This window comes from Bombus huntii, chromosome 8 (genome assembly GCF_024542735.1).
Source record: "Bombus huntii isolate Logan2020A chromosome 8, iyBomHunt1.1, whole genome shotgun sequence".
NCBI lineage: Eukaryota > Metazoa > Arthropoda > Insecta > Hymenoptera > Apidae > Bombus > Bombus huntii.
This window is the reverse complement of record NC_066245.1, coordinates 3,336,604-3,361,349: the sequence shown is the minus strand read 5'-3', so window position 1 is coordinate 3,361,349 and position 24,746 is coordinate 3,336,604. Positions and strand designations below refer to the sequence as shown.

At 27.1% G+C, this 24,746-nt stretch overlaps 7 protein-coding genes across 18 annotated transcripts; 4 read left to right on the top strand and 3 right to left on the bottom strand.

Annotated features, from left to right (window-relative positions):
- LOC126868233 (testin) lies at positions 1-3,303 on the top strand. Its single transcript, XM_050623503.1, has 5 exons — positions 1-202; positions 522-723; positions 796-1,085; positions 1,208-2,650; positions 2,737-3,303. The coding sequence occupies exons 1-5, from the start codon at positions 137-139 to the stop codon at positions 3,097-3,099; spliced, it is 2,364 nt and encodes a 787-aa protein (XP_050479460.1). The 5' UTR covers positions 1-136; the 3' UTR covers positions 3,100-3,303.
- Positions 3,270-6,994, bottom strand: LOC126868239 (putative uncharacterized protein DDB_G0274405). Of its 6 annotated transcripts, none has more exons than XR_007690555.1 (6): positions 6,321-6,513; positions 5,775-6,209; positions 4,952-5,659; positions 4,633-4,885; positions 4,344-4,575; positions 3,270-4,226 (listed from the first exon to the last, which is right to left on the bottom strand). XR_007690555.1 is itself a non-coding variant. In XM_050623519.1 (6 exons), the coding sequence occupies exons 2-6, from the start codon at positions 6,192-6,194 to the stop codon at positions 4,451-4,453; spliced, it is 1,437 nt and encodes a 478-aa protein (XP_050479476.1). In that variant the 5' UTR covers positions 6,195-6,209; positions 6,321-6,515; the 3' UTR covers positions 3,270-4,450. The 6 variants fall into 6 exon arrangements, 5 of the variants coding, with proteins under 5 accessions (XP_050479476.1, XP_050479474.1, XP_050479473.1 ...); XM_050623519.1 differs by having other exon boundaries at positions 3,270-4,575; positions 4,952-5,223; positions 5,293-5,659; positions 6,321-6,515; XM_050623517.1 differs by lacking the exon at positions 6,321-6,513 and adding an exon at positions 6,779-6,994 and having other exon boundaries at positions 3,270-4,575.
- Positions 6,994-9,275, top strand: LOC126868246 (CWF19-like protein 2). The gene is made up of 8 exons (XM_050623530.1): positions 6,994-7,437; positions 7,517-7,634; positions 7,694-7,833; positions 7,903-7,968; positions 8,034-8,339; positions 8,408-8,563; positions 8,633-8,815; positions 8,894-9,275. The coding sequence occupies exons 1-8, from the start codon at positions 7,279-7,281 to the stop codon at positions 9,035-9,037; spliced, it is 1,272 nt and encodes a 423-aa protein (XP_050479487.1). The 5' UTR covers positions 6,994-7,278; the 3' UTR covers positions 9,038-9,275.
- LOC126868245 (protein arginine methyltransferase NDUFAF7 homolog, mitochondrial) lies at positions 9,034-11,197 on the bottom strand. 3 transcript variants are annotated; one of them, XM_050623528.1, is made up of 6 exons: positions 10,584-10,895; positions 10,372-10,479; positions 10,024-10,305; positions 9,822-9,935; positions 9,237-9,741; positions 9,034-9,142 (listed from the first exon to the last, which is right to left on the bottom strand). In XM_050623528.1, exons 1-5 carry the CDS (start codon positions 10,893-10,895, stop codon positions 9,253-9,255), a joined length of 1,305 nt encoding a protein of 434 aa, XP_050479485.1. In that variant the 3' UTR covers positions 9,034-9,142; positions 9,237-9,252. The 3 variants fall into 3 exon arrangements, with proteins under 3 accessions (XP_050479485.1, XP_050479486.1, XP_050479484.1); XM_050623529.1 differs by adding an exon at positions 11,050-11,197 and having other exon boundaries at positions 9,135-9,741; positions 10,584-10,880; XM_050623527.1 differs by having other exon boundaries at positions 9,135-9,741.
- Positions 11,198-11,405: 208 nt separating this feature from the next.
- On the top strand, positions 11,406-18,151 carry LOC126868225 (C2 domain-containing protein 3). 2 transcript variants are annotated; one of them, XM_050623479.1, is made up of 12 exons: positions 11,406-11,578; positions 11,809-12,701; positions 12,776-12,877; positions 12,948-13,076; positions 13,163-13,438; positions 13,505-13,767; positions 13,841-13,990; positions 14,075-14,257; positions 14,320-15,252; positions 15,325-15,516; positions 15,613-15,902; positions 15,984-18,151. In XM_050623479.1, exons 1-12 carry the CDS (start codon positions 11,412-11,414, stop codon positions 17,368-17,370), a joined length of 4,965 nt encoding a protein of 1,654 aa, XP_050479436.1. In that variant the 5' UTR covers positions 11,406-11,411; the 3' UTR covers positions 17,371-18,151. The 2 variants fall into 2 exon arrangements, with proteins under 2 accessions (XP_050479436.1, XP_050479437.1); XM_050623480.1 differs by lacking the exon at positions 11,406-11,578 and having other exon boundaries at positions 11,889-12,031; positions 12,211-12,701.
- LOC126868259 (uncharacterized) lies at positions 17,126-19,519 on the bottom strand. 3 transcript variants are annotated; one of them, XR_007690559.1, is made up of 6 exons: positions 19,238-19,519; positions 18,907-19,088; positions 18,614-18,807; positions 18,277-18,529; positions 18,003-18,198; positions 17,126-17,308 (listed from the first exon to the last, which is right to left on the bottom strand). XR_007690559.1 is itself a non-coding variant. In XM_050623544.1 (5 exons), the coding sequence occupies exons 1-5, from the start codon at positions 19,260-19,262 to the stop codon at positions 18,070-18,072; spliced, it is 783 nt and encodes a 260-aa protein (XP_050479501.1). In that variant the 5' UTR covers positions 19,263-19,519; the 3' UTR covers positions 17,388-18,069. The 3 variants fall into 3 exon arrangements, 2 of the variants coding, with proteins under 2 accessions (XP_050479501.1, XP_050479502.1); XM_050623544.1 differs by lacking the exon at positions 17,126-17,308 and having other exon boundaries at positions 17,388-18,198; XM_050623545.1 differs by lacking the exon at positions 17,126-17,308 and having other exon boundaries at positions 17,388-18,198; positions 19,354-19,516.
- A 452-nt stretch (positions 19,520-19,971) lies between these two features.
- On the top strand, positions 19,972-24,708 carry LOC126868236 (general transcription factor IIH subunit 1). Of its 2 annotated transcripts, none has more exons than XM_050623509.1 (8): positions 19,972-20,401; positions 21,189-21,391; positions 21,677-21,878; positions 21,991-22,147; positions 22,227-22,772; positions 22,850-23,177; positions 23,248-23,423; positions 23,502-24,708. In XM_050623509.1, the coding sequence occupies exons 2-8, from the start codon at positions 21,238-21,240 to the stop codon at positions 23,622-23,624; spliced, it is 1,686 nt and encodes a 561-aa protein (XP_050479466.1). In that variant the 5' UTR covers positions 19,972-20,401; positions 21,189-21,237; the 3' UTR covers positions 23,625-24,708. The 2 variants fall into 2 exon arrangements, with proteins under 2 accessions (XP_050479466.1, XP_050479465.1); XM_050623508.1 differs by having other exon boundaries at positions 19,975-20,282.
- Positions 24,709-24,746: the final 38 nt, after the last annotated feature.

Below are 24,746 nucleotides of genomic sequence, written 5' to 3'. Positions count from 1 at the left end.
GAGTATAGTAGAAGGGGGGGACATAAGCACTGCTTTAATGTGGCATAGTGATGAGTCACACGTTTGTGCAAGTGTCAACTGGGTGTAACAAATATAATTTCAATTTTTATAATAAAAAATAAGAAATTGATTAGAAATGAATAATACAGATGTAAATGATCGTCCGAAATGGTTGCTAGAATTGGAAAATCGGAAAAGAAAAGTGAGAATTTAAAGAAGCGATTTTAGAATATACTTAGAGATATATTTTTTCGCTTTTCCTTTGTAATATGATATCTGTTTACATTTACTATTTATTATTTTTTATATATAATTATTTATTATTATTTATTATTATTTATATATAATTCAAAACAATTTAATCATTAAGTACATTTAGTAAACTAAAAATAATATACAACCGTAGAAAATTTTATTTGAATTTATCAGTTATAAATACCTACAATTTTTAATCCTCTAGAGATTATTAATAAAATTAATTGCTTTCGAAATTTCTAAATCATTGTAATCATTTTATTCAGCCTCGATTGGCACATGAGGCTGGGGCAGGAGCACCTTGTGTTCTTTGTAAAGCTGCATGTCCAGGTTTGGATTTACATTTTTGGAGAAAAATTTGTAAAAATTGTAAATGCAGTAAAGATGATCATGATGTTGATGATGACGATTTTCCCCAATTTGATTTGTTGTTTGGGAACTCAAGAAAATATAAGAAAAAATCAATATGTAAATACCACTAAATTAAAATAATATACACAATATATATACAATATAATACCTTTTTATTAAATTTTTTAGTATTACATATAAACAGTGGAAAAGAACATGCAGAAGAAGCATTTGAATGGGTGCCACCAGATACAACAAAAGAACTTGCTATAGACTATATGAAAGCCTTACCTATGGAAAAATTACCCATTAAGGGATCACCTGGTGCAGCTCTGAGGAGACAATTATTACAAAAACAGTTACCTCTTCATGACATAGATTATAAAACGTGTGATAAGTTAAGTGAACAAGAGAAAAAACAATTTGAGAGGTATTTAGAAAATATAAAAAAATATGTGGGACAAGGAACAGTGACAAAGGTAAGATATTATTATACATTAGAAATTTAATCACCAATTAAATTTGAGTATATATAAATTAAATCAATAATATATATATTTATTTATTAATATATTATATATATATATATTATTTACTATAGATATTAAGTGCTCGTCCATTTGATGGATCATTAATAACACCTGTAAATGCAACAGACCTGCAACATCATAGTCCACAAAATAAACTTAATGTGCCACCAAGCTTTGTTCAATTACGTACACCAAGCAGTTTTGCTCCAAAAAGTTCACCTAAGAAGAATTTATATGAAAATTTAAATGTACATAACTTTTCTACTCCTTTAGATACAAGTAACAGTAGTAATATTAAGAATATTCCAATTCTTGAAAAATATAATATAATCAATAAAGGTGGTGAAATTAATAAAAGTAATAGTCAAGATATTGCAAAAGATGTGCCAACAACTGAAAACTTGAAGTATTTAAATGATGCAGCAGTCACAAATGTTAGTTCTGAAGTGACATCACTTTGTACTCCATCAAGATATCACAAAGAAGTATACAAAGATGTACTAAAAAATCCATCCACCTCTCTGATACATTCAAAACCAATAAATGATAATGTTGGTATTGTAGAAGCTCTATTAGCAGATGCTTTGCTACCTCCTAGTACAGTACATGCAAATGATATAGTTAGAAGTACACTAGACGAAAAGGGTCTAATGTATATACGCGAAAAGCTCACAAATAAGTATAGTAATCAAGAAAATCAAGGGCAGGTACTATCCAATATTCCCAATTTTGCAAGAAGTTCAGATTCAAACAACTCACTATGTAGAAACACTGCTTTTGGATTACAAAATGAAAATATTCCCACAAACACAAATAAAGGAGCTGATAAAACAGTTACTATTAGTAGTGTAAAATATCCTGGAATGTTAATTCCATCAAAGGATGAACTTCAAAAAATAAAAAAGGATATTCATAATTCTGGGCCAATAAAGACAGAAATGGAAATAATGAAAACCAATTCAAACTTAGTTAAATCTGATCCTTTGTATTCTACAGGTTTCAACATAGAAAATCTAACAGAATGTAAATCACAAACTCCTTCAAAAGTAGTGGAAAATTCATTTCCTTCACCAGCGTCATCATCACAAATATATCCACAGATCTTCGATATTAATAATTATCAAGCAACAGTAAATAGTTTTACAACACCATCCACCACCCTTCATTCCGAGAAATTAGAAAACCAGATTTTTCCTTATGAAACTAATTCTACAGCAAAACCATTGGAACACCATGTTCCAAATATAACACATCTTAAGAGTGTCATGGAGGAATTAACAATAGATTCTAAATCACAAAAGTGCCATAAATGTGAAGAAGGGTTCCATGTTGGTGATGTTGCAGTAATTACGGACAAAGCTAAAAATGCAGTATGGCATCCAGGGTGTTTCATGTGTAGTATGTGTAATGAATTATTAGTAGATTTGGTATACTTTTATTATAAAAACAAATTATACTGTGGTAGAGATTTAGCAACACTTTTAGGAATTCCTAGATGTTTTGCTTGTGATGAGGTATGTACAATATACTTAAAAAGGTTTCCAAAAAATTTCATCTCTACTTCATAATAATAAATTTTATATTATCTTATATTTTTCAGCTTATTTTTGTGCGAGAGTATACTGTCGCAGAAGGACATAACTATCACGTAAAACATTTTTGCTGTTGGGATTGTGATGTTCCATTGGCTGGGAAACAGTACATCACAGAAAATGATCGTCCATTATGTCTCTTGTGTTATCAAAAAACATATGCAAAAACGTGTAACATGTGTGAGAAAGTAATTGCAGCAGATCAACAAGGTGTTGCTGTTAAAGATTTAAATTTTCACGCAACAGAGGCATGTTTCCGTTGTTATATTTGTAATAAAAATTTGTTAAATGGCAGATTCGCAGTTAAAGAGAAAAAGATATTTTGTAGTAAGGAATGTATTTCAAACTTTTTGCATCCACAAATTAAATAACTAATCAGGAAATATTTCTTTATATTATACCATTTTTAATAATCTAGCATCTTTTTTTAATATTACGTGTTATTTGTTATAAAATACAATGCATTATGTAGCTTTAATTTGTTGTACATATTTATCAGCATGAAATGTACATCATATTGAAAAACAGACATTGTACACAATCATGTGTATAAAAATATATATTTTTACTAAGTATCTAAATCATTTTTTCAACAAATATTCGTTATATACGTACATTTATATTACATTTTAAGTCATTATACAATTTATTATAAAAGATAATATATAAAACAATTTGACCTTTATCTTATTTTAGTCATTACTTTTATGTTAGAATATTTTATTACTGAAGCTCTATAATAACTTTTGCGAATGAATTAATAAAATGAGTATAATTTTAACTGTTTTCAGAAGAAAGATATATGCATTCAGAAATATCTTATAGTATTCTATCAAATTATGACTTACCAATCTTTAAGAGAATTTTAAGCAAATATAAATTATATATAAAATTACGCAAATTGTATTATATTTTATATAAAGTTTAATCCAGAAATATTAATTAATTTCTATATATAACTAGAGCTCTACAAGCAATATATTTATTAAAAGCTCTAAATGTTTTTATAAACTCCGAAATAACAAGGAATGGTATTCTATTATTTTGATTTCTTATTTTGTACAATTTCATGAAAAAATTAATTTTAATTCATCGAAAATTAATTAAACATATCCAAAAGACAAATCAATTTGAGATCTTTTATATTCTAAGTTTAAAGGCAGATCTGTTATAAAATCTTTTACATCATAATGAATAATTTTTGTAATAACTTTTATGTGTTTTTTTACTGCAATATCTCAATCTCGTAATCTCAATATATCTTTTGATATCAAATTCATTGATTATCAGTTTTTTCTGAATACATAATATGTATCTGTGTGCACAATTTTTTTTTTAAGAAAATAAATATGACATATATACTTACCACAGAAGGTAAGTAAACAAATAATATTGATGTTTTACAAATTTCTTTAACCCTTTGCCCTACAATTTAAGTTCCAACAACGCGTACTGTAACCATCGGCAGGGTCGGTCAGACGTCGAGCCCTTTCACGATCTGTCCAAGCGTTCGAAGTTTATGTTACAAGATATTTGATAAATTATTACTACCAATTGATCGTGGACACGATTTTTAAGGATATCTTTCTAATATTTTTCAAAAAAATATACCTACACATCCGAATGCGGCCAAAAAAAAGAAATGTTTGTCACATGTAGCACGAAGGACGTACCACGAGTAACTCGACGTCGTAGGTTAAAGGGTTAAAAGTTCATAACACTTCATTCTGAATCACTGTCAACAACGGTTAAAACTCTTTTAAATGAACTGCGTGCTTCACGATGTTTTGTAGGCGTTTCTGGTGTTTTTGTTGATTCCTTATTTCTCTGAGCACGTGTAACACGTCCTGAAATTTTTTATTATTAAGATATTTATTTCTTATAGGTTTTATAATGCAACAAACCTTCTGAAATAATATTGCTAGTATTTAACTCAGCAACATCCTTAAGGCTTTCATTTTTTTCTTTGGCTTTTTTACATTTTTCTACGGTTGGTCTGCCATTAATTCCATTTTTTGCTAATAACTCTCTAAGACATCTTACTTTAGCAGTATTTGATTTACAATTAGTCCAAAGATCATTATAAGATTTTACATGTATTCCAGCAAGTCTAATATATTTTTTTAACAATTGTATTCTTCTGTTATCTTCAGGTTTCTAGAAGAACATAAAAACATAATTTTGAAAACATAAAATATGATGCAGAAATATTATTAAACTTACTTTGGTTTTACTTTTTTCATTTTGAGAATCATCTTCACTGTCACTTTCATTTTCACTTTTGCTTTTCACAGATTTTCTATCAAATGTATTCTCTTCTGACTTTAGATCCTCTGTTATATTAGAATTTTCATCTTCACCATCCATATTTTCAACGGGTTTCTTAACTTTCTTTCTTGCTCTACCTCCTCCCTTTTTTGATTCTGTGGCTGATTTTGTAAATTTTTTATTTGCTCCTGTTTTCTTGAGTTTCTTCTTAGTTTTTGGACTATAATCTTCATCGGAAATATCGTCATTATTTTCTTCAGAGTCAGTATTTTTTGTTTTGCTGAAAGAAGTCCTACCTCTTTTTTTCTCTTTCTTTCCAATTTGTTTAGGTTTAATTTCAAGTGTCTCTTGTGAATCTGATTTATCTGCTTCAGAAGAACTAACATCAAGTTCTGAATCATTAGGTTTTGCTTTTACAATTATGGTTTTTGGCTTAAGTTGTTTATCTTTTCCACTTTCACTTTCAGAAGAACTTGAAGATTCTTTATCACTAGCACACTCTACAGAAAGTTCCAAACCTTCCACTACTTCAGCATCTTCAATTTGGAATCTTTTATTTTTCTTTTTTGATTTAACATTATTTTCTTCTTCCACTTCTGTCTTTTCTTCTATTATTGCATTATTTGTATTAAAATTTGATATAGTTTCTAAGTGTATGTTTCCCTGTCCCAAAAAAGTAAATGCAAATTATTAAAAAATGTAATATTTTGAATATTAATATGTATATCGTTTAGCATTGCTTGTAGACTAAAATTTAAATACATAATTTATGCATTACCTGTTGCTTTATATCTGTTAAAATATTAGACTCATTTTCTTTTTTATTTGCAATATCATTAGTAATTGATATTTCATTATTTTTAATATCAGATACTCCAACATGTGATTCTTTTGCAGATTCATTTTTATTTTCATCCGAAACTAAGTTAATTTTGTCCTTCTTATCATCAATATTTATATTCTTTGAATTTTCTTTTACTTCTTCAGCAGTACCATTTGCTTCTGAAATATTTTCAGATATTTTTTCATCAATAGATGTACATAATTTCTTAGAAGGTAAATCTAATTTTTCCTCCTCTGAGGTTTCTTCGCGTAACCTTTTCTGCCTAAGTTCAGTTGTATCTACAGGATTATCAGAAATTTTTGAAGGTGGTATTTCATCCTGTGTTTCTTTGTCACTTTGGTCAGATTCAATCATTATTTATAAATTTATCTAAAATGAAAATTTTTGTATATACATATAAATTGAATCAGAGTAGAAAATACAAAAATAATAGAAATTAGAGAACATTATTTCTTTATAACAAATAAATTTAAAATTTACTTTATTTGATAACAAAGTTTGGTGGCAGCTGATTTAATTACATGAAAGTTAGTTTAAATAATTGTTTTCGTTTAAAACCTCCTTACTTATAATTTGTTACGTTTCGATATTATCAAACATTTAACGACATTATTAAGTATATGTAGAAGATAAAACATTAATAATTGTAAATAAGTGTTAATAGATTAGTATCAAAAAATCATAAAGTATTAACAACTTTTTCTATAGAACCTTTAACATAAAATATTTTACGTTCTAACACGTCAATGTCAAAACAGGAAGAATAACTGAACTAACAATAAATAGTACTTAACTTACAATGTCAAAATAACCAATATATTCAATTAATTGTTTTTAAGCAACAACCGTAACGTTTGCGCGGCAAAATCTACGCGGTAACTACGTAGTCGCTATTGATTGGTTAAATTATGTACAATATAGTACTGTAATGCTCTCACATGAATTTGGCTTTATGTTTAACAATATCGATGTGTAAATTAGGAGCGAAATTTGAAATCGCCCAATCATGAAATAAAAACGACATCTATATTTTGTGCAGCGTATGGACGTCATAAGTTCGTGGTCCAATGAGTCGAGTCTGGAAAAATAAATAAAACTACGTGATTAAATTCTTAGTTGATTCACAACTTTCCTTTTTTTCCTATCCTTTTTTCATGCAAATTTATATCCAAAACGTTCGTAAAAATCATAATTCATTAGCGACTATCAACCAATAGCTGAAACTGCTGTGTACAATGTGATTAGTTTTGTTTACTTCTACCAGAGAGGAAACTCACTGCTTCTAGCTTTTACTCAACTTAACAATACGATATACGGTATACATAGAGTCAGTCGTGCCTTATGGCATGCTGATCTGTAAACTATCAATTCTGCACAACAAATATTAAGGTTAGTTGTGATGACACACACTTGACATAAACGTTTTTGAAGCTTTAACATGTTGAGTTCGTCACATACTCATGTCGGCCGTCGTGCAAAACGAATTTCTGATAGTGATGGAAATAATACAGAATCTGGGGAAACTAAACCTCTGACAGAAGCAGAAATGAATAAGCTAGGGGCAAAAATTGTTAAAGCTGAAATAATGGGCAATACTGTATGTATACTTATTAACGTTTTACGCTACATACACGAAATGTGCCAAGAAATTGCAAAAATTCATAATATTTTTTTAGAAACTTGCTGATGAATTAAAAATTCAGTTAAAAAATGCTAGAGATATCGCAAAAAATGTTCAAATATGCAGTACAGAAGAAGTCCAAAATGTAATTCTTACACAAACTGATTCAAAAGGTATGTATTATGTGTATAAAATTGTACATTTGAAATAAATAACGAATAACATATAATAGGTATTACAAGACCATTGGAATCCAGAGTTCAAACTATAAAATCTTCACAAAATAGTAAACGGAAAAATGCAGAAACACATGTTTCTGGCAAGAAAGTGAGATATTACTTCGACGATGATAAATATTCATTGGAAAATTTGGTATGTTTACTAAAATATAACTTTTATAGTCAATAATATTAAATCTCTAACATCATCAATGTGTTCAAGTTCCATAAAGAAAAAGGAAGATCTACAAATGAAGATGATGCAGCATTTGTTAAGATTGCTTCTAAGGTATGTCATACAAAATCTATTTTAAAAGATATTATGGAATACATGATGTGTAAAATAACTTATAGAATGGAGATATGGATGAGATGTTTGAGGAACAGATTACACATATTAAATCAGATGCTGAACAAAATGAGAAAGATCGTTCACGTGCAATTAAGGAACATAAACGTTTATCAAAAAGTTTGGATAATTGTTATTGGTGTATTGATTCAAAATACATGTTAAAACACATGATCATTACAATGGATTCTGATATTTGTTTAAGTCTACCTCACTATACCTCTTTGACTTCCGGGCATTGTATAATAACACCTGTACACCATATTGCTTGTCAATTACAATTAGATGAAAATATTTGGGAAAAGCTGAAGGTAAAACATTTTCTGGATATTATTGTTTAATAATATGCCTTTTTTCCTTACAAGTATTTTATTTTCAGATGTTTAAAGAAGCTTTATATAAAATGTTCATGGATCAAAAGTTGTATCCAGTGTTCTATGAAATTTACAAGAGTCGTCACAAATTTTCACATATGCAATTGGAATGTGTTCCACTGAAGAAAAGAATCGGTGAATTAGCTCCAATATACTTTAAGGTAAATATATACATAGACAATTTAATACATTTGAATAGTATCAAGCTTTATATTTGATGTTTTTGGCAGAAAGCATTATTAGAATGTGAAACTGAATGGTCAATGAATAAAAAAGTAATCAATTTTGAAAATAAAGATGTGCGTAAAGCTATTCCAAATGGTCTATCATATTTTATGGTAGAATTTGAAAGAAATAAAGGATATGCTCATGTTATTGAGGACGAGCATATGTTTCCGACAAATTTTGCACAGGTAATTTTCTTTTAAGAAAAGTATGAATGAATGGTTATTTCGCAAAAATGTTAATTTCAAATATTCTATTTACTGCAGGAAATTATAGGTGGGATGTTGGATCTAAATCGGGACATATGGAGAAAACCAAAAAAAGAACATTTTGATCAACAACGTGAGAAAGTATTAAAATTTTCAGAGATATGGAAAAAGTATGAATCTGAAATTAAAAATCATAATTAGGCATGAATCCTTATTTATAAATGTAATTTTCGCAAATAATTGCTAATAAATTATTGCAATACATAATTTTTTTTACAAAAATTTTAGTATAGATGAATAAAGTTTTATCTACGTTATTCATTTATTTAGCCTTAAATGTATAAATACATACAAGAAGTTTCTATATACTATAAAAATGTTCGATATATATAACATATTTATTGCAATCTTCATGTTTAATAAAAACCTGTTACTGGTACTTTTTCGAAATATTCTTTTAAAATAGACGGAAATAGTGATAAAACTTTAAAACGTGTTCCCATTTTATCTTCATCCATTATCATATGATATCCTGTTCGTAATGATTTCTTTCCTTCTTCTGAAGCATTTTGTAAGAGCATTTGCAATCTTAAATCAATTCCAAGGTTTTGTAGAAAGCTTGATTGAGTTACTGGTCCAAAAGTTATTAACCTATCATCTTTCTCTGCAATTTTTTTAATAGCTGCAAAATCAACATCTGCTGTTAAATCTGCAGCTCCTGGGTGTAATAGTGGATCATGTATTTTATGTTGAGAAAATCCACGAAAAGTATCAGTTTTATCACCATTATGGCCATAATCACAAATTAAAGCAAATCCACCACATTCCCATAAAAAGTTTGCTATGTAATCCACTATTACTAAACTTTCTGGACTAATTTCAACATGCTCTCTCTTTTCATCGTTCTGAAAGATATTCACAAAATGTATTTAATCTGTAATTTTGTATTTTATTTTATTTTAGAATAAAATACAAGTAGTATTACTGATATATAAAAGGTAGCAGGTGTTGGAGCATTTGATAACACATAACAAAATTTCTCTTCATTACTTCCTTGAATTATGTCTACTAAAACTTCACACCAGCCTCTATCAGTTTTCTAAATGTAAAATTATTATATGTATATAAAGTATTATAAATATATATAAGTATATATAAATTGTACATATTAGGTATAGTTAATATACCTGAAATTTATGAATTGGTAATGCATCAAAAAATTCATGTGCTAAAAATATACTAAAATTTTTAGGCACATCCTTAATGGAATTGTACCAATATATTTTTATCTCATCTTCTGTAATACCTTCTCTATAGTAATTGATAGGGTTACTTTTAGATTCATTAATTTTTGTATCATATTCTGTAATCGTTTTACATAAATTCTTTGCCTGAATCAAAGACAAAGTAGGACTAACTTCAACTAAATGTACTGATATATTATTTAGAGATTTAAATTGTTTATACGCCTGTACAGTAGAGATATATTTATAAAATAACTGTATAATTTTGCACTTTGAATATTAAAAACATACCCTTAATATATCTTTAATTAAAGTTCCTCTACCTGGACCTAATTCAATTATTTGAAAAGGACCCTTAGAAATCTTGTGTGATTCATATTTCATCCAAATGGCTATCATCTAAAAAATAAATAATTAAAACATAAATAAATACATATTATATATGCTACATATTATAACAATTTAATCCAAACAAAAGTTTTTCGAGAAGATGACTTACATACTTCTCCAAACAATTGTGTAATTTCTGGTGATGTTATAAAATCGCCCTGTTTTCCAAAAACATCCTTATTCATATAGTATCCTACAGTTGGATGAGTTAAAATTTCTTTCATGTAATCATGAATTGTAATAGGTCCACAGGCTAAAATTTTCGAGTATAAATAGTGATAAAGGCTTTGTGACATTTTGTCATTCAAGGTTGAAAAATTATACGACGAATAAAACAAAAAACGGTTTCGATAATTTAGTAACATTCTTGTATTAAATGGTTTGTAATACTTTACATATTTTCCAAATGTCTGAAAAATAGCCATATTATCGACCCTTTAATCAATGAATTTAAAGCATATATAATAAATTTAAAGGTTATGTTTACGTATCATCATTGATTAGAAAGAAATTATTTATTTATTTTTTTCACTTTAAATTATCAATTTTTTGTACAATTGATTATTTAAATTCAAATACCTATTTATATATTTTATCTAAATGTTAAACATGTAAGTGAAGTTATTCGTAGTAGCAAGTTATGTAGTCTTTGAATAGGTGGCAGCAAATATTCTGCCTTTGTTTTTATATATCACTTAAAGAGTGAACAGAACAAATTATTTTGTATATTAGTTTTGCACTCGATAATTAAAGACATAAAATAAAAGTGTCAGTGTTAATATTTAATTTTTTAATATATAAAATATCTATAGCAAAAAAGTACAAAAATACAAAATTTATCTAGAGCGATACTTTTACACTTTTTACTATTAATAACCTAGACTGATGATAAATGTAAATGAATGTACAAAATCAACAATGTATTATATTACGGAAAATAAATGGATACGAAGATGAAATTTAAAAAATCTTTGCCTCCGTTAGTTGAAGGCAAAATTCATGGTTATTTAAAATTTGTCATTGATGAAGTTATTTGGTCAAAGAAAAATTTTGGTGAAATTAGAATATTTTTATCTTGGTGGGGAGAAACTGATAGAACTGAATTTAGGTAAACTGTACTCATAAAATAATTTCTATTCTACTCTCTAAAGTTTTAATATCAATAATTTAAAGAATAGAAAGTGATTTTTAATGATGTTTAATCTAAATTAAAGTACCTGTCACTTTTTATTTTATATGAATTATCTGCTTCTTTTCTTATATTGTTGATTAAATAATTTATTTCTCTTTAGTTTTATATCTTATTGCATATATTTTAAAATATACATTTTTTTACAGACCAGCAGATATTACAAAAGATATTATAAGATCAGAGGAAGAAACAACTGAGGTTTATGCTATTCGTACAAATATAAATCTCTTTGAAGAATACATTAAGAATTGTGAATCTGTAGAATTACTGGTTGTTAGTAAAGAAACTAATATAATTATTGGAACATCACAAATCACAGATTTATTAGAGATCCTTGATTGTAAACCATATTTTAGATATGTACCTATTGTAAGTAATCATGAAAATAAAATAGGAGAAATTCATGTTTCTATGAAGTTAGAATATATGACAAAAGCTTTTAGTATGCAATTAAAAACACATAAATGTGGAAAAGAGCAAGGTACTGATAATACCTTAGTTTCAACTAGTAATAATTTTAAGAATCAGGATTATTTGATATCCGATAGGTGTACAGTTAACAAAAAAATAAAACCCGAAGAAAATGATACTTACAAATCTATTTTAAAATTGAAAAGGACGGAATTTCAAGAATCAGTAAATAAACTTAGTAATGAAGTAGCAGATAGACTCGTTGCTCAGATTGTTACAAGAGCTCAAAGGCTCAGAGGAGATTTATTTAAAGAAACATATGATGAAGATGAATTTAGTTTTAGTGATAATTCCATAAATAATGGATTTCAAACTCGTGTTTCTGCTAAAAATAAAGAAAAATTATATGAATGTGTTTTGTGCAAAGATATGATGTCATCTATTGAATGTAAAACATGTGCATTGAAATCAACAACTTTACATCCAAGTTTGACAGATCTTGCATCTAGTAGTTTAAAAACATTTAGATATGATAATAAGAGTACAACAAATAATACATCTTCTTCAAAAATGAATTCCTTAATAGAAGATGCACTTTCAGAAAAAAGATTGTGTATTGATTCAAAAGGTTTATTAAGCTTTTAATAAAAATATTAGTCTCTTAAATTTTACTGTACTAATGAAAATTATGTTCTATTCTAGATGCTGAACTATTTGATTTTGCTACTTATATCCGAATTAATGTAGACTCATTTACTTTAAGTCCTGCTGGTTATAGACGTGTAAAATCATCTTCATTATCACGTATGTAAATTTATAGAATTCATAAATATTTAACATCTTTTTATGAACTAAATACATATTTTTTTTACAGATAATGATAACATTTTTTCATCTGCAACATATTTTGTTCAGTATGATATGATATTCGATCATATGAAAGAAAATGACAAAAAGGAAAGTAAACCTGTAAGAATATGTTCTAAAAAACAAGCAAATCACGGTACATTGATAGTATTAACATATGGAATATTTATAATATATTTTATTATATATGTATGTTTAAAATTAATTAATATACTTTTACAGTGGTTTATTTTAATCACAACAGTGTATATAGAATATCAAAACTAAAATACTATACAGCATTGCAAATAAAATTTAAAATATTTGTTCGTCATGTCAATAAAAGATCATTAATTGAATTAGGCAATGCTACTATTAATCTTAATGAAATTATAAAAAATAAAAGTTGGAAATTCGCACAACATCTAAATATACTTAATAAAGAAATAAAAACAGGAGAATTAAATGTAATTATAGAATTAGGTTCAGATTCTAATCATTATGAAAGACAGTACATTAGTAAGTATATATAAAGTAGAAAACGAATGTTTATATCGAAGATTTAAATATACTATATTTTTTTAGATAGTATGTCTGTTAAAGAAAACATTCCTATTTTGGATACATCAGAATCACTTAGTGAAACTAAAAATAAAGGGAGCAAGAATATTACAAAAAATCAGTCTACAACAGATAATGAAGTACTAACAATTTCGGATGGAATAGTAAATTTTCCAATTACTGATAGTAATTCAATTATTACAAAGTGTGTATCACAATCCACAACAGAAAGCATAGATGATAAAAAAACGGATATAAAACATGACAAAAATAGAATACAAGATAAGGTATAAAAATATGAATTATACTAAAAATGTGTATCAAATAATTATTTTTAGTGATGAAATGATTACTGTGTAGGTTTTACTTCACGGTTTAATATATGTAGTGGAAGGGAAAGAACTATCAGAATTAAATACTTATTTAATATGCAGAGCATTTTGGAGAGAGGATAAGACTAAAAGTCAAGTCTGTAACAATACAAAAAATCCATTTTACCAATTTTGTCAAGTAAATTTTTCTGTGTATTCAGTATTTATATCTCTCATGTATATATGTGTGTGTGTATGTATATATATAAATTTTACATTTCAGTTAGTACCCCTTATTTATGACAGTGATTTATTAAAACGCATTAAAGACAATTACATAATCATTGAAGTTTATTCAAGAAATAATAATATAGATAATCTACTAGGATTAACAAAATTATCTGTACATCAGTTATATGTTGCATACAGAGATCCACGAGTATTACCATATTTATTATTATCTAAGGTATGTCATTTTAGATTAGTATAACTTAATTATTTCATTCTTTACATAAATTATCATTTTAGTATCCTGTGGTGAGTGTGGATGGCTGGGTACCAATTATAGATCCTGTAACTGGTCAATCTTCTGGTCAGTTGTTTGCACTGGTAGCTCTTGGAACTGCTGAACAAATTACGTTATTAAAGAAGTCAAGAAACTTGCAAACTATGAGTGCTACGTCACAAATATTGCATTTAGACAAATTTTCTGATTTTACAAATTATTTACAAAATACTCCTCGCATACATGCTTTCATTAAAGATGAAACAGAGTTGTATATTTCAAATTCGAAAACTCAAGAATGTCAAACAGATATCTCAACTGTTAAAGAGTTCAAATTTAATGAAAAATCACAAGAAAAAACTTCAAATTTAGGACATTCTATTCTACAAAATACAGTTGATCATTTAACGCAAGTTTTAAATGTTAATAAGATTAAAATAGATCAAGCAATACAGACTGAGATAAATTTTGAAGAAAAACAACAATCGAACACAAGACAGATATGTTCAAACGAATTGAACTTTAATAACAGTTCCGATGATAGTGATAATAATAGCGTTAAACACAATCTTTATTTACCAACAGAAACATACAGGAGTGTTGGAGTTGGTGCTGAGTACAATGAAGAAACTGATCAACATCCAAAAAGTAATCACAGTAATACAACATTTGAATCATCAACTATAAATCATGTAGAGAATGAATCAACGAATTCCACATATAATCAAACAATGTTTAGAGCTATTGTGGAGATTGAGTGTGCATTACATTTGCCAAAAGTAGAAAAAATTAATGAAACTGTTGAACCAAGTACATACGTATCATTTCAGGCCATTAAATCTGATCATACAAAAGCTTCAAACTCGTATATGATTACTAATATGTTTCCACATAGTTGCAACCCTAAATGGAATTGGAAATGTGATACAGCATTACCGACAGAACTGCTTTTACATGTATGTAATTTTCTTAATTTATTTATAAAAAATCCTTTCCCCTTTAAATAATTTTAAACATTCTTTTTTTAGGATAAAAAGAGATTGATTCTAAAAATTTGGCGAATATTAGATACAGATAATAGTATGGAAATAAACTTAGAGAAAGATATTGTTATTGGATTCTCTGCTATTGATCTTTCAGTTTTAATTAGTGGCTTTCCGACAGTATCTGGTTGGTTTCATATAATGGACTTTACTGGAAAATGCAACGGACAAATCAAAGTATTATTTATTATATATATATGTATATGTATATGTTATTATATTTGTTTTTACTTATTGTTTATTTTACTCTTTACTATACTATTTATATTTTAGATATGTATAACACCACTAGCTAATTTATCATTATTTGGAAAACCTATGACATTGTTAAGTGCAACCCGACTACCAATATGTTCTATGTCACAATTAAATTTGGTTCCATTTCATACACATATGTATGAAACACATTCTCATGATACAGAACAAACTAAAACTAGTAATATCTCATCAACAGTTACACAGGAAGAAGAGAAATCAGAACATAGTGAAAATCAATTAAATGATCCTATCACTCACATTGATTTTGAAGATGTATCTATGTCATTCTTATCCTTATCCTTAAAGTAAGTAAATTTTATTACATTTCAATAATTTACAATGAAATTATCATACAATTATAAACGTGGTGTTCATATTTCTTATAGACAAAAATTAACAGAATTAGATGAAATAACAAAACGCCTAGAATCACGATTACGTGATGTCACAAATACGGCTTTCGAAGATGATTTAGAAAATGAATTTGAATTAATTGAACAAAGTAGCGATAATGAAAATAACGATTGTAAAATTACCACTCCAATACTATCTATTGCTACAAGAGATTACAATAGCAGAATATGCCACAATCCAAGTACTACAGAAAACGAGAACCAAAATACATCAAATGAAACGAGTATTCAAAATTTTTTGTCTCAAACTTATATTAGTTACAACAATGCAGTTAGTTGTGAAATAATGAAATCTGATTCTTCTAAAATATTGAATTCTTATAGTAAACGAAATTTATCAAATGACAATTCTGAAATACAACAAAGTGAACATTTAGTGCACAATAGTAGACCATTAGACAATACTTTCACTGATTACCCAGAACGAGGAGCAAAAGCACATATAAATTATTTACTTGATAAACTATCTCTGCAGTTTCCTACACAAACCTGTTTGACTAAGACTATACCAATGGAAAAAAATATTACTAATGTATTAACACATTTACCAAGTAGTAATAATTTACAAGGCAGTAATAAATATAACCAAGAACACAAAACATCTATATTATGTAATCAAATGGATGACATACATGAGTTAACTATCCAAAACTCTGAAAATCCTATAAATAATTGTACAACTAAGTCAGAGGTTGATACATATGATAAAAATTCATCTGAGATATCTATGCACTCACAAACTGCTAATAAAGTATCGAAAGTAATTCGTGAAGAATTAATTGCTGAAGAAAATAGCAATACATCTAAATGTGATGAATTAACAACGTATCTTGTAACTTCAAATATTCGTCATATGGATTTAAATAACATTTGTAATCCTCTTTTATATCAGCATTTAGTACCTGATTTACATTACTCACATACACCATTAGAAGAAGAAACTATCAAACAATTAGATAATCGATACAGTAAAGTGTTTAATAAATCAATAAGTAATAGATTAAATAGAATACATAGTTCGGTGGAAACTAATTTATCTCTAGCAAATGCTGAACGTTTTAAAACGATACCATCTGGAGTATCAGAAAATATTGATAATAGTATTAATTTAACTGTTCTCCATAATACTAATTACAATGATTTATTGGCAAGTAATAGTACAGAATCGACTACAACTATATCAATTAACAATTCAATAATAAAATCAATTGATTCAGAAGTAATTGAAAATGGCGACTCTGTATCTTCTGAAACATCTCTTCTTGTGCTTTCAAGGCAAGCGCCTGATGGTGGTAACCCTATAGAAGATAATAAAAATCCATTAATTACACAACAAGAAGATGAAATTCTCCACTCATAATCAAGTATACTTATAACTAATATGTAATAAATTTATTACACACACATCTATAATCATAATCATAATTTACACTTATAAATATATATCTTGACTACATTATACATATTTTTCTTATTGCATACAGTAAATATTGGATTGACAACTAAGTGATTACGGATTTTACCATTACCATCTAATGACAAAATCCGTAATCACTTAATTGCCAACCCAATAGATATAAAAATAAAATTCTATCGCTTTACAGTATAATATTTGACGTTTAAAATATCTTATTTAGATACATTAATACAAAGATAATACAGAATACTAACCTTTTTATTAAAAAAAGTGATATTTATATAAAATTATTATCACACATACATAATAATAATATCACTATGGAAATACATTATAAAGAATCCATTATTAATTAAATCAATAATATTATTCAGAATATGTTTTTAATGTGTTTTTATATAAATACATAATTTAACTATTTTTCATATACTTTTTTTGTGTACACAAATAAAAAGAAATTTTTTAAATAAATTATTAATTAAATCCATAACATGTCAAATAAATATAAAATTTTTTAATAAATAATTATTTGTTCATAGAACATAACAGAAGTAGATATTAAAATTACACCTCACCTGTTTTGTTAAATTTTTAAAATAGAAAATTTTATATTAATACAAACTATATAGAGTATAAATCAAATTATTCATTGAAGTAAGTAGAAAGATAAGCTTCTTTGTGTATCCATTGTACAGCTCGTCTAGGATGCATCAACCATATTTTTGCAGTTGTAGTTTCATGTTGATGCATAATTGAACAATCTCGTATTTTCTAAAATAAATAGAGAAATGAATGAATAATTAAATGTGTATACATTCTCACATGTACATAATTAAAATAAAATCTTACACGAAATTGTTCTAATTCTTTTTGTTTAAACTTTGTTTCCTTCTCATATTCTTTAATCATACATGGCCTACATAAAAATATTTCATTTTTTAAATGCCAATAATCACCAAGTGGTTTTGTCCCACATATCTTGCAAATATCTGTGTTTCGATTACAACATTTAAGATTTACTCCAAGATTCATTTTTACACTACCACCAAAACTGTGTTTTAATGTAGGACCTTTTCTTTTAATACTAACATACATTCCTGGGCTATATATACATATTGTACATTAAATGTTAATTTATACACGATAAGTGATTATAACAATTGTTCCACTTATACTACTATTATACCCTGGAGTTGTATTGTCGACAAAAGTCTGTCTTTTGCTGCTAGAATCAAATGGATACTTTGATTTATGTATTAGTTTAGGAAATATAGAAGTATTGTAATCTAATGGCGATGGATAAATATCTTTCACTTCAACTTTTTTACCAAATCTAGCAATGCCACTGTAACCTCTCTTACTAATACTATGAGAACAAGGCTGAAACAAAATATGTAATATAAAATTATATTATACTTATTTCAAATATTCCAAATCTGTAATTAATTAATATTGTATATTCTAAACGACTGATTATACCTTAGTTATAATTGTTTTAAATGATTTTAAAACATCATATGAATTAGGTGTTACACTTGGATGATCTTCTAATGTATAATATCTCATAAATGGAGTCATATTTTTTTTTGAAGTATCGCGGGGACATCCTGATCCAAAACATATCTTTTGCCGCTCTTGTTTTTGTATGACGTATTTAAATCCTATTTATAAATAGCACTTTTTTAGCATAAAGTATTTTAAGCTAAATTTATTAGCAGATACGTTACGTTATAGAAAGAGAGAGAGAGAGAGAGAGAGAATATGCTTTTAATTATGAGGAAAATATAATACTAATAAAATACATTTATACCTTCCTGACTAACTGTCATTATCATGAAAATATAGAATGTATTTAGTACGAATGTTATAAATTTCAAATTTATATTAGGAAAATCAATGATTATAGCAGTAACATATATGACATACTTATTGGCAAAAAAATTCCATGTCAAATATCCCTAACATTGTGATATTATTTTTTATTGTTTTCAACTCGAATTTGTCTAGTATTTTATATAAAACTTTGTGTTTTTATTAGTATATTATTTTGCAATTGCAATGAAATTAGTTTCAAAATAAATGCATAAAATTATACGTTATCAATAAACTATATTTACATAGCACATTAATTCAGATTGTGCGTATATAAATATATTATAGATGCAAATGACTTTATATTTACAAATCACGCGAATAAGAAGCAGCCAATCAGTGCACTGTAATTTATATTCTGCTCAATTCTATGAAATTAAAATAGAGGGCATCTTTTTTGCGTATATTTTTATTACGATGCATAAAAAGTTATTTCTTCATATGAAATCGTCATCAATATTTGGTATCTTTACTTGTTTCACTTAATAAAAATTTCTAATTTGTATATTGCTATATCATTTATTTATAAATACGTAGGATTTGTGTTATAATTATCAAAATCAGGTATATTTCAGCGCCCTCATGTAACTACGCATGCTTATATTATATTCTACAGATATAACTTACGCTGTTTGAGTCAAATTCATAACTTTCGTGAAAGAAAATATCATTATTTGTCACTTGGATCTGTATTAATTATTTCAATTCAGAATATATGAATATAGTGCATAGTTACAGGCGATATGTTTATTCAGATAAGAAAGAAATAAGAAAGGAATGTTTTAACAACAGGAAGCGTTACAGAAGTTTAGTCGAACAACAGAGTGCGGTAGTCTTAGCAGGTCGATGGTGCTATTCGTACCGACGATTCGTTTGCAGCCGTCTTTGCTTCGCGATGCGTCCACTGATGTGTGTTTCTGCACATGGCCGTGCCGCCCAACGGGCTTCTGCAGTGTTCCACGATTTTTCGCACTTTAACACCGGTAAATGGACTTATTATAGTTAAATTTCCTATTCTAACGATTAAAAAACACGCGTTCTGTGCCTTGAACTATACAAAAAGCGTTTTTCGTATTGATAACCATAATTAATGAATCAAAAAGTGAGTCACGGGTAATATCGCATCAGTGTTTAGTTCACGATGTAGAGTTAGCATTTTTCCTCGATTTTCAAAGATCTCATTGTTTATAATATTACAATCGATTTTGCATAACTATATGTTATAAGATATTATTAACGAAATTTTTTTTTAAGTCATTATGTTGTAATGTAACATTCAAGGACGCACAGCGACAAATAAATCGTAATTCCTAAATATTAATACATCTTATCTAAAATTGCATAATTCAAATATGTTACATTATTTTATACGGAAATTGTAAAGATAAATACAATTATATTTATTTAGAACGTTGAGAAGTTCAATACATTTATATTGTTTACTAATACGAAGATCATACGAAGTTCACGAAACTTTTTAAAGTAATAATTTTTTCATAAATATATAAATTTTCATTAAGTGCAATAATATTTGAATTAAATTTTTTTTTCAAATAGTTATACATCATGTATATTTGTTTCCTTCAGTATTTTATAGGATTGTTATGATTTCAAATATTAAGTATTTGAGTATTTCTTAAAAATTAATCATTTTGTAGAAACTAATTTTTTATATTATGATATGATACTATGATAAAGATTTAATTGGCATGAAAATTTATGAATATAAAATTCAAATATAAAACAAGATTCTTTATTTTTATGCATTTATTTATATAGGAGACTTATAAATATCAGGATATACTTATCCTAATAATATTACATATAGTTATATATTCATAGGTCTTTCTTGTAAACATAACATACTTATTTTTAAATATATTTTTTAGGATTGTATTTATCATTTTTAGAAGAATTATATTATATATTACATCCACCATGACTACATCATCGGAAGATGTTCTAATGCAAGTAGGACAAGTTCGTTATAAAAAAGGAGATGGCACTTTATATGTCATGAATGAAAGAATAGCCTGGATGCTTGATAACAGAGACACTGTATCAGTCAGTCACAAATATGCTGACATTAAGTGTAAGAACATTCGTGTAAAGATCAAAATAATGTTCAATAAAAAGATTATTAAAGAAAACTCGCTTTACTATAACTTTACTACATGTTTTACTTTCGATGTACTAATAATTTAATTATTTATATTTATCTCTTTATATTAACATATATCAAATATATATTTATAGTTTAATCTTTTCTGTTTAATAGAGCAGTACAATTGGAAAATTATCAAAAGGAAAATTTATATTTACTGATATTAAGTAACTCTTTGAAATTTAATATATTACACTATACCTTTCTTTGTAGTACAAAAGATATCACCAGAAGGAAAATCAAAAATACAATTACAAGTTGTATTACATGATGGTTCATCGTCTATATTTCATTTTGTAAACAGAAATGGGCAAGAGGCACAAATTAAAGATCGTGATGATGTAAAAGAACTACTTCAGCAATTATTACCAAAATTTAAAAGAAAAGTAAATAAAGAATTGGAAGAAAAAAATAGGTAAGGTATTTCATATTACAGTGATATTTATATCTATACTATTCATATACTATCATATACTATACTAAAATATATCTATATCATTCATGTATTAAAATGTATTATTTAACAGAATGCTTCAAGAAAATCCTGTACTGCTTCAGTTATACAGAGATTTGGTTATTACACAAGTTATTTCATCTGAAGAATTTTGGTCACAACATGCTGCAGAATATACCCAAGCTAAAAAAAGTCAAAGACAAGAAATAGGAGTAAATAGTGCTTTTCTGGTAAGAATTTTTTGCTATTAAAATACAAATCACATACTAGAAGAATAAATTAATGAATAATTCAATACATTATTTATAGGCTGATATAAAACCACAAACTGATGGTTGTAATGGATTGAAATATAATTTAACTGTTGATATTATAGAGTGTATATTTAAGACTTATCCAGCAGTAAAAAGAAAACATCAAGAAAATGTGCCTCATAAAATGACAGAATCCGATTTTTGGACAAAATTCTTTCAGTCACATTATTTTCATCGAGATCGTATCAATGCAGGGACCAAGGATCTTTTTACCGAATGTGCCAAAATAGATGATCAAGAACTTAAAAAAGATATTCAATCGGGTATTGATGATCCATTGGTGGATATAACTTCTTTTGAGGATCAAACTCTAGATGATAATTATGGGAATGGACCTAGTAAATCTGACAAAGTTTCAGGAAATATTGTACATCAAAGTATGATTAAGAGATTTAATCAACACAGTATCATGGTTTTAAAGGCCAGCACTGCCAAACAATCTACACAATCCATTCAACCACAATTAAATGGATCAACGCCATCAGCAAGTAAAACTACAACACTGTCTAATCAGTTAGATGAACGACCAAAGACTAAAAAAGTAAAGTTATAATATGCATATACATTTTAATATAAAATAATACATCCAATAACAATATGTATATATTTTATTTTCAGCTTAGAATACAAGAAAAATTAATTTATGATGATCTTGATACCACTCATGATATTAATACAAATAATAGTGCACCATTAAATTTGAATCATATAGACAGGTATTTACATGGTCCAGTGCCAGGATATGGTAATACGGAACCAACGTCTGAAGAACTTCTTATGACATTAAATCAATTAAGAAAGGAAGTAAATGGTTGGCTGGCAGGAAATAGTATACCAAGGCAATTAGCAACATCATTAGTTAGTCCAGCTGCAGCAGTCTCTGCCTTAGGAGAATTAACTCCAGGTGGTTCTTTAATGAAAGGCTTTAGAGAAGAAAGTCTTGGACGTGAGTATATATTATTAATTGTAAATCGAGTTGATTAAAATATGTAATATGTCGTTTATGTCAATTACAGAATTAATACCAAAGGATTTAGAAAAAGAACTACGTAATGTATATGTGTGTACATGTGAACTTCTAAGGCATTTTTGGCGAAGTTTCCCACCTACAACTCCACAGCTTGAAGAAAAAGCCATTAGAATGCACGAAGCATTACATAGATTTCATTCCGCTAAACTTAAACCTTTTGAAGTAAGTTCTATAAATTTTTCACATTTATTGGTTTACGTTATATTTTTCACAAGAAATGTTGGATGTTTTCTTTTTTAGGATCGTGTTCAACGAGATTTTTCTGCTGTTAGTCAACATTTAACAAGTCATTTAAATCAACTATTAAATACAGCGTATAGAAAATTTGCAGTTTGGCAACAACGTAAGATGCAAATGAGGTAGCCATTGAATAATTTGTCGTACAATTAAAAACAACGTGAATAAAGCAAAGCAATATTGGTCATCCTATATATATTGCATTTTATAATGTTACCATAATTAGGGATTAATATGGGTGTATTTCACAAAAACCAAAGCTGAATCGTGTCATGCATCCTATGCTGCCACATACTGTTTATTTATTCTTACAAATAATTGTGTTTATTATTGTTTTAAAATTTTCACAAATATTTTACTTTGATCCATCTGCAAGCGATATTTCATTTCATTAATATTTTCATAATATAGCATATAGTTTATTTATTTACTTTTCATAGGTTATTGTATATCATGTTGCACGTCTTATATTAATCAATGGTTGATATGATGAAGCTACAAAATTTCGAGAATTTAAATTCATATAAAAAGATATTACATGTAGAATAAAGTTAATACTTATAAATTTTCAAAAAAAAGCTATGATTGCGTATGGAACGTCTAAAATTTATAAAATGTAACTACGTAGATGAATGTGTGTTAAGAGAAATATCTATTGTACGATATCAAAGTAGCTGTGATACCGCCACTGTATTATTAAGATGTATTAAGAGGTAAATTTCGTCGTTTTGTGAATGTTTATTTCTACATTATAAATATTCCTATACATGTTAATGGATTTAGAACATCAATCTTTTTCTTGGTATATTATAATTATATGAACGAAGAGTATGTTCTATAAAAAGTATAAACGAAACAAATATTGTTTACCTGGAAATTTACAAACTATTAATGCACAGTGGCATCAGTATACTTTTTACGATATCTGCGATATACTCAACTAAGTGTCTTAATTGTTGAATCCTATTTTTTTTTTTTATATATATATATATTATTGGGTAAAGCAATTTGCAATTCGAGATTTCGTAAACTGCCTGCTCACTTTCTCTATAGTAGCAATAATTTGGCAGTTGCCGAAATGAGTGATATCTAACTTAATCAGTAAAAAACCTTTGAGATCATACTCGGAAGTTACACTATGAATACTATTATAATATCGATTGTAAATATATTCTTACATTATCATTACAATAAATGTTATTATTATGAATTAGTATTTAGTTAATAACATCCTATTATGTGACTAAT

Bases quoted from the DNA above. Each gene is read 5' to 3' on its own strand.
- LOC126868246 (XM_050623530.1), top strand. From the start codon at position 7,279: ATGTTGAGTTCGTCACATACTCATGTCGGCCGTCGTGCAAAACGAATT. The intron at 7,635-7,693 runs GTATGTATTATG...AACATATAATAG, and splicing joins TACACAAACTGATTCAAAAG to GTATTACAAGACCATTGGAA. The intron at 7,834-7,902 runs GTATGTTTACTA...AATGTGTTCAAG, and splicing joins AATATTCATTGGAAAATTTG to TTCCATAAAGAAAAAGGAAG.
- LOC126868239 (XM_050623517.1), bottom strand. From the start codon at position 6,194: ATGATTGAATCTGACCAAAGTGACAAAGAAACACAGGATGAAATACCA. The intron at 5,660-5,774 runs GTAATGCATAAA...TTTTTGGGACAG, and splicing joins TAACAGATATAAAGCAACAG to GGAAACATACACTTAGAAAC. The intron at 4,576-4,632 runs GTTTGTTGCATT...AAAAAATTTCAG, and splicing joins TAGCAATATTATTTCAGAAG to GACGTGTTACACGTGCTCAG.
- LOC126868236 (XM_050623509.1), top strand. From the start codon at position 21,238: ATGACTACATCATCGGAAGATGTTCTAATGCAAGTAGGACAAGTTCGT. The intron at 21,392-21,676 runs GTAAGAACATTC...CTTTCTTTGTAG, and splicing joins CAAATATGCTGACATTAAGT to TACAAAAGATATCACCAGAA. The intron at 21,879-21,990 runs GTAAGGTATTTC...ATTATTTAACAG, and splicing joins GAATTGGAAGAAAAAAATAG to AATGCTTCAAGAAAATCCTG.
- LOC126868245 (XM_050623528.1), bottom strand. From the start codon at position 10,895: ATGGCTATTTTTCAGACATTTGGAAAATATGTAAAGTATTACAAACCA. The intron at 9,936-10,023 runs GTATATTAACTA...TTTTACATTTAG, and splicing joins TACCAATTCATAAATTTCAG to AAAACTGATAGAGGCTGGTG. The intron at 9,742-9,821 runs GTAATACTACTT...AATATCTTTCAG, and splicing joins CTGCTACCTTTTATATATCA to AACGATGAAAAGAGAGAGCA.
- LOC126868233 (XM_050623503.1), top strand. From the start codon at position 137: ATGAATAATACAGATGTAAATGATCGTCCGAAATGGTTGCTAGAATTG. The intron at 203-521 runs GTGAGAATTTAA...CATTTTATTCAG, and splicing joins TGGAAAATCGGAAAAGAAAA to CCTCGATTGGCACATGAGGC. The intron at 1,086-1,207 runs GTAAGATATTAT...TATTTACTATAG, and splicing joins GACAAGGAACAGTGACAAAG to ATATTAAGTGCTCGTCCATT.
- LOC126868259 (XM_050623544.1), bottom strand. From the start codon at position 19,262: ATGATAATGACAGTTAGTCAGGAAG. The intron at 19,089-19,237 runs GTATAAATGTAT...ATTTATAAATAG, and splicing joins AATGACAGTTAGTCAGGAAG to GATTTAAATACGTCATACAA. The intron at 18,199-18,276 runs GTAAGATTTTAT...TATTTATTTTAG, and splicing joins AAGAATTAGAACAATTTCGT to AAAATACGAGATTGTTCAAT.
- LOC126868225 (XM_050623479.1), top strand. From the start codon at position 11,412: ATGGATACGAAGATGAAATTTAAAAAATCTTTGCCTCCGTTAGTTGAA. The intron at 12,878-12,947 runs GTATGTAAATTT...TTTTTTTTACAG, and splicing joins AAAATCATCTTCATTATCAC to ATAATGATAACATTTTTTCA. The intron at 14,258-14,319 runs GTATGTCATTTT...TTATCATTTTAG, and splicing joins CATATTTATTATTATCTAAG to TATCCTGTGGTGAGTGTGGA.